At 39.1% G+C, this 13,311-nt stretch overlaps 1 protein-coding gene across 2 annotated transcripts in view; it reads left to right on the top strand.

Annotated features, from left to right (window-relative positions):
- reln (reelin) overlaps positions 1 to 13,311 on the top strand; it is a 139,866-nt gene that overhangs the window by 68,957 nt on the left and 57,598 nt on the right. For both annotated transcript variants that reach the window (XM_058075614.1, XM_058075615.1), the window contains exon 4: positions 898 to 968. In XM_058075614.1, coding sequence (XP_057931597.1) covers positions 898 to 968 — 71 coding nt within the window. The remainder of the gene's footprint in view (positions 1 to 897; positions 969 to 13,311) is intronic.

Consider the following 13,311-nt stretch of genomic DNA (forward strand, 5'->3'; position numbering starts at 1 on the left):
TTAATAAAAAAAAAAAATTTAATAAAAAAAAAAAAATTTTAATAAAAAAAAATTTTTTTAATAATTTTTTTTTTAATAAAAAAAAAAACGTCTGGCCAACATGAGTGAAATGGATAATACAGTAAACCTCGGATATGTTTGGTTTGTTGTGTTTTGGTTGATGTTTGAAATAAAGAAGTAAAAAAAAAATTTTTTTTTAATTAAAAAAAAAAAAAAATTTATTAAAAAAAAAAAAATTTTAATAAAAAAAATTTTTTTTAATAAAAAAAAAAGTCTGGCCAACATAAGTGAAATGGATAATACAGTAAACCTCGGATATATCGGATTCAATTGTTCCCACTGGTTTTGTCCGATATAAGCGAAATCCGTTATATGCGTATACCGGAAAATGTCCGTTTTACGCATATATCGGATTTATAGCGGCCTGTCACGATTCGGCGAATCGGAGCGCCACGATGCGGCCATCCGATATATGCGAGGGAAATTTAATGGAAATGCATTGGAACGGGACTGGAGATTTTGTCCGAAATAGGCGAAATCCGTTATAAAAAATCCGATATATGCAATGAATTTTTATTGGAAATGCATTACAGAAAAATCGGTTCTTTTTTTATCTGTCCGTTGTGAGCGAATTTCCAATATATCCGAGTCCGATATATCCGAGGTTTACTGTATGTTTTGTTGGGATGAGGTTGGAATCTGGGTGGTTAGGGGGGGTGGGACTAGATAAGTCTTGACTTCTTCCCATTCCCTTTCAAACATGTGTATGTTTATATGTACATAGGTGTTTTTATTGTGTTGATTTATCCATGCAAAAACAATCAAATTGTTTGTGTACAACCCTCGCCTGTGTACGTTTTATCCTAAGTCACTGTCATGTGTTTACAATTCTTTTAGAGCCACGGCAACACATCGAGGACAGATCCTCTTCAAGGATGCTCTGGCCCAGCAGCTCTGCGAACAAGGAGGTGAGTACAAATACCCCCAAAACCCAAGTAAACAAAAGGTTCAATGATATTATGATACAGTTAGATACAGTTCATTCATTTTCAATGTGTATGTATGTATATGTATATATCTTCTTCTTCTTAATTTATTTCAGACATGCATACTATGTTACATTATTGTTTCTCACTACAATACTTACAATACAATACACTTACAATACTATATTTAATGAGTAGTAAAACAGTATGAAGCTTAATTTAGATATGAAGTTGTAGTTTTACATATATGTAGTACTGATACAGTCGATACCTAGTGATTTTTATTCAGATATGTAGTATTGAGAGGCTATAGTTTCATGCAGATGTATACTACTACTACTACTATACTGTATTAATTTATGTAGTACTAACACAGTATGTGGTTTGCTTTTATTCCAATGTATTAGTACTGGCACAGTATGTAGTTTAGTGCTAAATATATTTAATGAGTAGTGACACAGTAAGTAGCTTAATTTATATATGAAGTTGTAGTTTAGTTTTACATATATTTGGTACTCATACACTATATACATTACTTTCATACAAATATGTAGTACTGATACAGTAGGTACCGCTTATCCTCACGAGGGTCGCGGGGGGTGCTGGAGCCTATCCAAGCTGTCTTCTTTGGGCGAGAGGCGGGGTCCACCCTGGACTGGTGGCCAGCCAATCACAGGGCACATATAGACAAACAACCATTCACACTCACATTCATAGCTATGGACAATTTGGAGTGGCTAATTAACCTAGCATGTTTTTGGAATGTGGGAGGAAACCGGAGTACCCGGAGAAAACCCACGCATGCACGGGGAGAACACGCAAACTCCACACAGAGATGGTTGAGGGTGGAATCGAACTCGGGTCTCCTCGCTGTGAGGCCTGTGCGCTAACCGTTCCATCACTGTGCAGCCCCTACAGTTAGATTACCGTCTTCCAATATGAAGAATGATTTATGCTCACTATAAACCTTGCAATCCAAAAGTGGAAGTGGCTTCAGAAATGAAATGAAACTGTGGTGACGTTTCATAACACACCTCATACGTATAGAAGAGATCCATGTCGACAATAATAAAATAATTTAAAATATAAAATATAGCAATAAAAAAACAGAAGTCTTTGTCTTCAGTCAGAAAAAGAAAAAATGAAATAGTCCCTCAAATAATGGGACATTCCACAGCAACCCTTAGCCTCCATTGCTTTTCCCTTCTGCTACTTCTTCATTCCACCGGCATCGCATCCCAAAGTCCTGGCTGCAGCCGGAGATATTTAAAGGCCCGGTATTGCCAGCTTAATTTCAGCTTATACTCAAGTCATCTTTTTTAACCCGCCTCTCCGGCTCGCTGTCAGAGATTTATGCTTTATGGCAGACACTGCTTATATCCACTTTCTGTGACAGCCCTAAGTAGCAACTGACAGACAGTGCGGGTCCACTCGGCGTGCTGAGTGCACATAATCGCTTGTTTACAGCAAAGAGGCCTCTTCCTTATTTGTGGACTCCTCCCCACACATCATATTTGACTCAAAATGCAAAAAGAAATCATGAACGGGACAGTGTCATTTCCGAGTGGGCCCTTCCATGTGCGTAAAGTGATGACTGGTGTTGAGTGGAGTGGATCAATGTAACATGGAACAACTCTAAATTCATTCATTCATTCATTTTCACACTCACATTCATACCTGTGGCCAATTAACCTAGCATGTTTTTGGAATGTGTTGGTGTTCTTACAAAGAACACTAAATTCATCACGCAACAACCGAACACTCAAAAGGTATAATTAAACCAGCTCAACCGAATCATTCATTTATTCATTTTCTACCACTTATCCTCACGAGGGTCGCGGGGGTGCTGAAGCCTATCCCAGCTGTCTTCTTTGGGCGAGAGGCAGGGTACACCCTGGACTGGTGGCCAGCCAATCTCAGGGCACATATAGACAAACAACCATTCACACTCACATTCATACCTATGGGCAATTTGGAGTGGCTAATTAACCTAGCATGTTTTTGGAATGTGTTATTGTTCTTACAAAGAACACTAAATTCATCACGCAACAACTTAACACTCAAGAGGAATAATTAAACCAGCTCAACCGAATCATTCATTAATTCATTCTCTACCACTTATCCTCACGAGGGCCGCGGGGGTTGCTGGAGCCTATCCCAGCTGTCTTCGGGCAAGAGGCGGGGTACACCCTGGACTGGTGGCCAGCCAATCACAGGGCACATATAGACAAACAACCATTCACACTCACATTCATACCTATGGACAATTTGGAGTGGCTAATTAACCTAGCATGTTTTTGGAATGTGTTATTGTTCTTACAAAGAACACTAAACTCATCACGCACCAACTTAACACTCAAGAGGTACTATAATTAAACCAGCTCAACCGAATCATTCATTTATTCATTCTCTACCACTTATCCTCACAAGGGCCGCGGGGGTTGCTGGAGCCCATCCCAGCTGCCTTCGGGCGAGAGGCGGGGTACACCCTGGACTGGTGGCCAGCCAATCACAGGGCACATATAGACAAACAACCATTCACACTCACATTCATACCCATGGACAATTTGGAGTGGCCAATTAACCTAGCATATTTTTGGAATGTGTTAGTGTTCTTACAAAGAACACTAAACTCATCACGCACCAACTTAACACTCAAGAGGTACTATAATTAAACCAGCTCAACCGAATCATTCATTTATTAATTCTCTACTACTTATCCTCACGAGGGTCACAGGGGGTTGCTGGAGCCTATCCCAGCTGTCTTTGGGCGAGAGGCGGGGTACACCCTGGACTGGTGGCCAGCCAATCACAGGGCACATATAGACAAACAACCATTCACACTCACATTCATACCTACGGACAATTTGGAGTGGCTAATTAACCTAGCATGTTTTTGGAATGTGTTATTGTTCTTACAAAGAACACTAAATTCATCACGCAACAACTTAACACTCAAGAGGAATAATTAAACCAGCTCAACCGAATCATTCATTAATTCATTCTCTACCACTTATCCTCACGAGGGCCGCGGGGGTTGCTGGAGCCTATCCCAGCTGTCTTCGGGCAAGAGGCGGGGTACACCCTGGACTGGTGGCCAGCCAATCACAGGGCACATATAGACAAACAACCATTCACACTCACATTCATACCCATGGACAATTTGGAGTGGCCAATTAACCTAGCATGTTTTTGGAATGTGTTAGTGTTCTTACAAAGAACACTAAACTCATCACGCACCAACTTAACACTCAAGAGGTATAATTAAACCAGCTCAACCGAATCATTCATTTATTCATTCTCTACTACTTATCCTCACGAGGGCCGTGGGAGGTGCTGGAGCCTATCCCAGCTGTCTTCAGGCGAGAGGCAGGGTCCACCCTGGACTGGTGGCCAGCCAATCACAGGGCACATATAGACAAACAACCATTCACACTCACATTCATACCTATGGACAATTTGGAGTGGCTAATTAACCTAGCATGTTTTTGGAATGTGGGAGGAAACCGGAGTACCCGGAGAAAACCCACGCATGCACGGGGAGAACATGCAAACTCCACACAGAGATGGCCGAGGGTGGAATTGAACCCTGGTCTTCTAGCTGTGAGGTCTGTGCACTAACCACTCGACTCCGTGCCGCCCTAGAAATTGAATATGTCATTTAATATGTGAGTAATTAATGATCCTTCATAAAATATACCACATACTCAAAACGAGTAAGACTGGAAATGTCAGAGGCTGCTTGCAGCTTTAAATGGAACGTCGCCATCGAACATCAGTCACTTCGGCACCAAGGCCCTGCAGCGTCCCGCCAATTGAAAAAAAGTGGACAAGATTTACCCCTCGAGGTCTCGAAATGAAGTCGGCAGCAGCGCCAAAAGCAGCATGACGCAGGCTAGACTTAAACAACTCAAGGATGCCTGGGCTCACTTTGATATAAAGATGCTAATGTCAATATATGCTAGGAAAACATTTAGCTTCTTGTCATAGGTGACAAAGTAAATGAGTATCATATCTAATAACATATCTCACACTTCATCCAACGTAGTGGAAAAAAATACAAACATATATAAACAGGACATAGAGTTAGCCTGCTGATCGTTTTAAGGATAAAAGACAGTGTTGTCCCTGGAAACAATGCACATTAAAATACTTATCTTTGAGCCCAGTACTTAGCCGCATGGAAGGACATGAATGTAAACTGTACCGTGATGGACGACTACTGGGCCTCTAATTGCACCCCCTGACCTCTCAGTTGGTTCATTCTCAATCGCGGCATTAGCATTCAAAGTGGAATAAAAATATATAAGGCCAGCTCAAGCCTCTTCAGAAGTTCATATGCTTAAGACTAGATGCTTTGAAGAGCAATAAAAGCTCCCTAAAGCAAGGTTAGGATCCTCGGCTGAGGGAGGGGTTGGCAGGAAAAGTGAAATAAAAGGTTGGAGGGGGCGCCATAGCGGGCAGGGTGTTAAATAAGTCTGCGTTGAGAAGTAATTAGGCAGGTTAATGAGGCTTAAAAGGGGTCCTAGCCTACATTTGCAACTTTTCACACTTATGTGCAGTTTGTGTTTAAAATGCGATGCGTTTATTGCGGTTAGTTGATCCGACACTCGAATCCAGTCGTTGGTGTACTATAATAAAAGAATCCAGTCTAGTGGTGTTGTTGATACCTGGTCCCCAGACACTCTCGTCCCTGCTCTTCCCGCTACGCTCCAGTCCGCCGTGGAGAGCACCATCCATCCATTCATTCAACTTCCACTCCATCCCTTCCCACTCGCTAATCCACCCAGCAACAAACACACATTTCAGATGTTGGTACTTCAAGCCAGCAGCTGTAGCCGTTCAAAAAAAAAACAACATAGATGTCGGAGTAGTACTCATAGGAAGAGGTTTGCATCATCACCACGTCTGGTCTGCTGGTCTTTCCTCCAAAGATTGTCTCATTCCACGTGAATGGCCACTAGCAATCTGTTTTAAAAACAACCCCATTGTGGCCACCCCCAGGGGAAATACCCACCAACCACCCACCAATAGACTCACATGTGCACCAAATGTAGAACTGAAGAAGCCTTTTGGATTATATGGTCATGGTAATGGTAATGGTAATGGTAATGGTTTTATTTCATTTGAACATGCATCAGATTCCAATTGAGTGCATCCCATAATCAGTTCCCAGTTCCACATGTCCAAAAGGAGTAGGAAGAAGCAAAGCTTATTAAATCCTACCCCTCCATCTGGTACTTCACTAACTGTTACATTTGTTCACTTCCTGCTTTCATAATATAGTTTAAGTTTTTTTTTGTTTTAATTTGGATTTTTTTTTATTTTTTTAAATTAAAATTAAATGTTTTTCATTTAATTTGATTTTATTTTATGTTTTGGACCTTTGAACCCAGCTGCCTCAAGCAAGAGACCCAATCTGGCAGCCACCAAACCAAAACCCCCCAACGCCTTGGTTGCATTCGTTCATTGCATTTGTTCACATCCTGATTTCCTTATTTTATTTTATTTTATTTTATTTTATTTTATTTTATTTTATTTTATTAGCATTATTAGCATTAGCATTATTAGCATTATGAATTATCCTTACTGGCCTTTTTTGCAGTACATTTAGTGAGCATATTTAAGGTGGATTAAGGGTGAATCGTCTTCAACAAACACGAAGTTCAGACAAAAAAAAGAGCTAAATGAGAGAGTCCTGAGTTGTGTTCTACAAAGGCTGAAGGCTAGAGTGGATACGGGTATGGACCCCAGCAGGCCGTCCATCAGCTCTTCCCCGTGACAGCAGGGGCGGCCGTCCCTGCTTTCTGCCCGCCGTCGTCAGGTCCTCATTTCCAGTCGGAGAATAAATCTGCTTTTTATGGGCCTGGCCCCGTATACCGCCAGCCAGATGGATTATTAGAGGGACGTATAACTCAAAGAGGCCACTGCACCTTGAGGGACACTTGATCACGGTGCAAAAGAGGAGTGATGGGGGGGGGACCTTCCCTACCACCCACCCACCCACGCTGTTCTCTGTCATAACGCTTGTCTGGCTGCCAATTTGTTTGCCATTGTTGGGTGCTCACCATCAAGAAGTCCTTCCACATTTAGATGCAAAACCTTATTTATCACCTGATTGACTCCAATTGCCGATTTTTGTCCTGACAAGACACTCATTGCTAAGTCCTATATATGTCAATAATTAATATACCATATTTTCTGGAGTATAAGTCGCTCCGGAGGCCAAAAATGCATAATCAGGTAGAAAAAAAAACACACTGGAGTTTTGCGGGTAATTTATTTTACAAACTACTTGACCAAAACAGACATTACGTCCTCTTGGAAGGCAAGTTACAACAATAAAAGTTATTCAGATACACAAAAAATAAACATGAACAGAAAAGGAACTGCCGAGCTATGAAAAAAAGTGTGAAAAAAGTCCGGAAAATACGATATAATATGTCAATATACAATGTAAATGTTAACAATTTCAATGCATCTTCTTCATGACTTCTTTGTATTTTAGTTCATTTAGACATTTTTGTCAAATTTTGTCTAAAATGTCTACAATTTGCTTATATTATTTTATATATTATTTTGCATCAAAATTGCGTTTATTTGCGCAATAAATTTAGGCATTTTTGATCTTAAATGGGACTCAATATGCTCATTTTTATGAAAAAAAGTGCGACTTATACTCCGGAAATTACGATATAATATGTCAATGTTTAATGTAAATGTCAACAATTTCAATGCATCTTCTTAATGACTTCTTTGTATTTTAGTTCATTTAGACATTTTTGTCAAAATGGAAATTTTGTCTAAAATGTCTACAATTTGCTTATATTATTTTTTATATTATTTTGCATCAAAATTCTATTTATTTGTGCAATAAAGTTAGGCATTTTTTATCTTAAAGGGGACTCAATATGCTCATTTTTATGAAAAAAAGTGCAACTTATACTCCGGAAAATACGATATAATATGTCAATATATAATGTAAATGTCAACAATTTCAATGCATCTTCTTAATGACTTCTTTGTATTTTAGTTCATTTAGACATTTTTGTCAAATTTTGTCTAAAATGTCTACAATTTGCTTATATTATTTTGCATCAAAATTGCATATATTTATGCAATAAATTTAGGCATTTTTTATCTTAAAGGGGACTCATTATGCTCCTTTTTATGAAAAAAATGCGACTTATAGTCCGGATAATATGATATAATATGTCAATATATAATGTAAATGTCAACAATTTCAATGCATCTTCTTAATGACTTCTTTGTATTTTAGTTCATTTTGACATTTTTGTCAAATTTTGTCGAAAATGTCTACAATTTGTTTATATTATTTTATTTATTATTTTGCATAAAAATTGCCTTTATTTGTGAAATAAATTCAGGTATTTTTATTTTTCTTAAAGGGGACCGATTATGCTCATTTTTCACCCCGCGCAGAAAGATAATAAACACAGCAGCAGAGCTCGGGGGAGGGCAGAGGGCGCATCTGGCCTACAGCGCCCATATATGGAAGCCCGGCACTCTGTGATGTCACAGAGAGCCAATGTTAGAAAACATTCCCTGAAAGCGAGCGTTCAGAGCCATCCCAAACTTTTCAGGGCTCACTTCCAAATACGCAAACCTCATGAACTAAAACTTTGGCGAATACTTGGAGAGTACTCAGTACTCAGGAGAATACAACAAACTGACAACAAAACATGAAAAAGTCTCCAGGTGCTACTGCATGCTACAAAGCACATTGTGTCCTTATTTGTAAACAAAGTCTTGGAGGTAAAACGCCTCTGAGAGGAAGTGAGGCTAGAACAGGGGTGGGCAAACTTTTGGACTCGTGGGCCGTCGAGTTAACAAAACTGTCTGGGGGGCCAGAATATATATTTTTTATAACACACACTATTTTACACTTATAATTCTAAGAGTCCACCTTGAATTATTTGTCTAATTTTATTTATTTATTATATATTATAACAATTAATTATATTATATATATATATTAATTTTATTATTATATATATTATATTTAATATATTATATTATATTTTATATATTTAGTATTTATTTATTTTATTTATTTATTTGTATATATGTATATATATATTTGTATATATTTGTATTTGCTTATAATTCTAACAGTCCACCTTGAATTATTTGTTTAATTTTATTTATTATATTATATATTATATTTAATCTACATATTATATATATAATTTATTATATATATTATAATTATATTATTAATTACATTATATATCAATTATATTATATTTTTATATATTTATTATTTATTTACTTATTTGTATAATTTTATCTGTAAACGTGTCAGATTATTAGCTATATGTTTTAAATATGTTCCATATATCCCTTTTTTTTCCAGAGCACTTTAAACATCAAACCACATCAAACTACAAACTTGAATTTTACATTTTAATTTTTTTTTTTATTGTTTTTTTTTTTTTTTTACTGAATAAGACATCCGACTTGCAAGTCATGTTGTATGTATGTTAAAAGTTAGAAAGCAACTGGCGGGCCAGATTCAAACGCTTTAAACATCACATCAAACTACAAACTTGAATTTTACATTTTTAAAAAAATGTACAATTTTTTTAATTTTTTTAATTTTTTAAGTTTTTTTTAAAAAATTTTTTTAATTTTTATTATAATTTATTTTTTGACTGAATAAGACATCCGACTTGCAAGTCATGTTGCCAGCATGTACGTATGTTAAAAGTTAGAAAGCAGCTGGCGGGCCGGATTCAGCTTAGTGGGCCGCAGTTTGCCCACCCCTGGGCTAGAAGGTTTCTGCCTTCCACTCAGCTACAGCGTATGATGACTGTAATGGTGCCAATTGAAGCCCACACACAGGACCCACTTTTTCCAGATTGGGGTGGAGTGGTTGCAATCTGACCTTGGAGAGCCCGTCTCATCTCTGCGTTCATCTCGACGCTAAAACAACAGCATCCTGAGTCCCGGGGAGAGCGTAATTGCAAACGCCACTTAGGGCAACTTCAAACGTGGCCGGCCTCATCCAGATCCAGGATGTGAGTCAGACAAAGTTTAAAAAGACCAAACCGGAGGGTAACGAGGACGACGGATGGCATTTACGGAGTGGCGAGAAAAGGCAGAGCGAGGGGAGATTAGAGCGGCGAGAAGACGGACAGAGTGCCGGCGGATTTAACTTGTGCCCTGCGCCCTTTGTGCAAACACGTCTGACGCTGCCAAAGTGTACGTCCGTTCGAGCAAAAGCCTGTCATCAGGAAGACTCCGCTCGAATCCCCGGGTGCTCCATTTGTATTTATTTGGCTGTTCCCGCTCTGCGTGCAAGTATTGTACATGCATGTGCGTGTGCACGCCGGCGTTTAAGCCCCGGCTGGGCAGATCCAGGCATTAACAGAGATGAGCCGCTAATAGAGGAGGCAGTAATTGAAGTCTTTAAGGAAGTGAGAGGGGATTAATCCCAGTGAAATGAGCGCCAGTGTCTGGGCAGGAAGTGTGAAGCGCACAGCGATAGCGCGGAGCTCGATGAAGCGTGGAGAAAGAAAACTGTAAATGAGGCCCCTTTTTTGGAAGAAAGTAAGGATTACCCACTCGGAAAAAAAAAAGAAAGGAAAGTCTTTCGTTAGCCAGCTGGCCTCCCTGAAAAGACCAAAGGCGATTTCGAAGGGTTGTTACGCTTTATTACGCTCGGGGTGGATTAGCACCGAGTCGAGTCTTTGCATGCTCATATAAACTTGTTAGACCAAATTCGGAAGAATGTAAACAAGGTGCAGGAAGAATGCAGCACTCCTGGTGTTTAGAACGAGAGGTTGCAGTGGCGGACACGGGGTGCGTGGGAGGGAAAAGGCCTTTGATCCACCTCGGTCGGGGGGCGCCGGCTGCCACCATGAAGCTCAAACTCCGAGTTCAGCTTTCCACGTCGCTTCAGCACCGGTGTATTGAATGGGTCCCTGACGTAACGGATCAATTGCTTAGATATGTGAAAGCGAATGGTAAATTAGCAAAATGCTATGAACATCCAGCAGCAACACAACATTTTGGTTTCATTATTATTTGCAGCCTTGTCGCTATCATGGAATAGTGTTTAGAAGACATTATGTAAAACAAGACATGACTCGGATGCTATGAACACATGACTCGGATGCGATGAACATCCAGCAGCAACACAACATTTTGATTTCATTACTATTTGCAGCCTTGTCGCTATCATGGAATAGTGTTTAGAAGACATTATGTAAACAAGATATGACTCGGATGCTATGAACATCCAGCAGAAACACAACATATTGGTTTCATTACTATTTGCAGCCTTGTCGCTATTATGGAATAATGTTTAGAAGACATTATGTAAACAAGACATGACTCGGATGCTATGAACATCCAGCAGCAACACAACATTTTGGTTTCATGACTATTTGCAGCCTTGTCGCTATCATGGAATAGTGTTTAGAAGACATTATGTAAACAAGACATGACTCGGATGCTATGAACATCCAGCAGCAACACAACATTTTGGTTTCATTACTATTTGCAGCCTTGTCGCTATCATGGAATAGTGTTTAGAAGACATTATGTAAACAAGACATGACTCGGATGCTATGAACACATGACTCGGACGCGATGAACATCCAGCAGCAACACAACATTTTGATTTCATTACTATTTGCAGCCTTGTCGCTATCATGGAATAGTGTTTAGAAGACGTTATATAAACAAGACATGACTCTGATGCTATGAACATCCAGCAGCAACACAACATTTTGATTTCATGACTATTTGCAGCCTTGTCGCTATCATGGAATAGTGTTTAGAAGACACAATGTAAACAAGACATGACTCGGATGCTATGAACATCCAGCAGCAACACATCATTTTGGTTTCATTACTATTTGCAGCCTTGTCACTATCATGGAATAGTGTTTAGAAGATATTATGTAAACAAGACATGACTCGGATGCTATGAACATCCAGCAGCAACACAACATTTTGGTTTCATGACTATTTGCAGCCTTGTTGCTATTATGGAATAGTGTTTAAAAGACATTATGTAAACAAGACATGACTCGGATGCTATGAACACATGACTCGGACGCTATGAACATCCAGCAGCAACACAACATTTTGGTTTCATTACTATTTGCAGCCTTGTCGCTATCATGGAATAGTGTTTAGAAGACACAATGTAAACAAGATATGACTCGGATGCTATGAACACATGACTCGATGCTATGAACATCCAGCAGCAACACAACATTTTGGTTTCATGACGATTTGCAGCCTTGTCGCTATCATGGAATAGTGTTTAGAAGACACTATGTAAACAAGACATGACTCGGATGCTATGAACATCCAGCAGCAATACAACATTTTGGTTTCACTACTATTTGCAGCCTTGTCGCTATCATGGAATAGTGTTTAGAAGACATTATGTAAACAAGATATGACTCGGATGCTATGAACACATGACTCGATGCTATGAACATCCAGCAGCAACACAACATTTTGGTTTCATTACTATTTGCAGCCTTGTCGCTATCATGGAATAGTGTTTAGAAGATATTATGTAAACAAGACATGACTCGGATGCTATGAACATCCAGCAGCAACACAACATTTTGGTTTCATTAATATTTGCAGCCTTGTCGCTATCGTGGAATAGTGTTTAGAAGACATTATGTAAACAAGACATGACTCAGATGCTATGAACATCCAGCAGCAACACAACATTTGGTTTCATTGCTATTTGCAGCCTTGTCGCTATCATGGAATAGTGTTTAGAAGACATTATGTAAACGAGACATGACTCGGATGCTATGAACATCCAGCAGCAACACAACATTTTGATTTCATTACTATTTGCAGCCTTGTCGCTATCATGGAATAGTGTTTAGAAGACATTATGTAAACAAGATATGACTCGGATGCTATGAACATCCAGCAGCAACACAACATTTTGGTTTCATTACTATTTGCAGCCTTGTCGCTATTATGGAATAGTGTTTAGAAGACATTATGTAAACAAGATATGACTCGGATGCTATGAACACATGACTCGATGCTATGAACATCCAGCAGCAACACAACATTTTGGTTTCATTGCTATTTGCAGCCTTGTCGCTATCATGGAATAGTGTTTAGAAGATATTATGTAAACAAGACATGACTCGGATGCTATGAACATCCAGCAGCAACACAACATTTTGGTTTCATGACGATTTTGCAGCCTTGTCGCTATCATGGAATAGTGTTTAGAAGACACTATGTAAACAAGACATGACTTGGATGCTATGAACATCCAGCAGCAACACAACATTTTGGTTTCATTAAT

The sequence above is a fragment of the Doryrhamphus excisus genome, chromosome 6 (genome assembly GCF_030265055.1).
Source record: "Doryrhamphus excisus isolate RoL2022-K1 chromosome 6, RoL_Dexc_1.0, whole genome shotgun sequence".
NCBI classification, from domain to species: Eukaryota; Metazoa; Chordata; class Actinopteri; order Syngnathiformes; family Syngnathidae; genus Doryrhamphus; species Doryrhamphus excisus.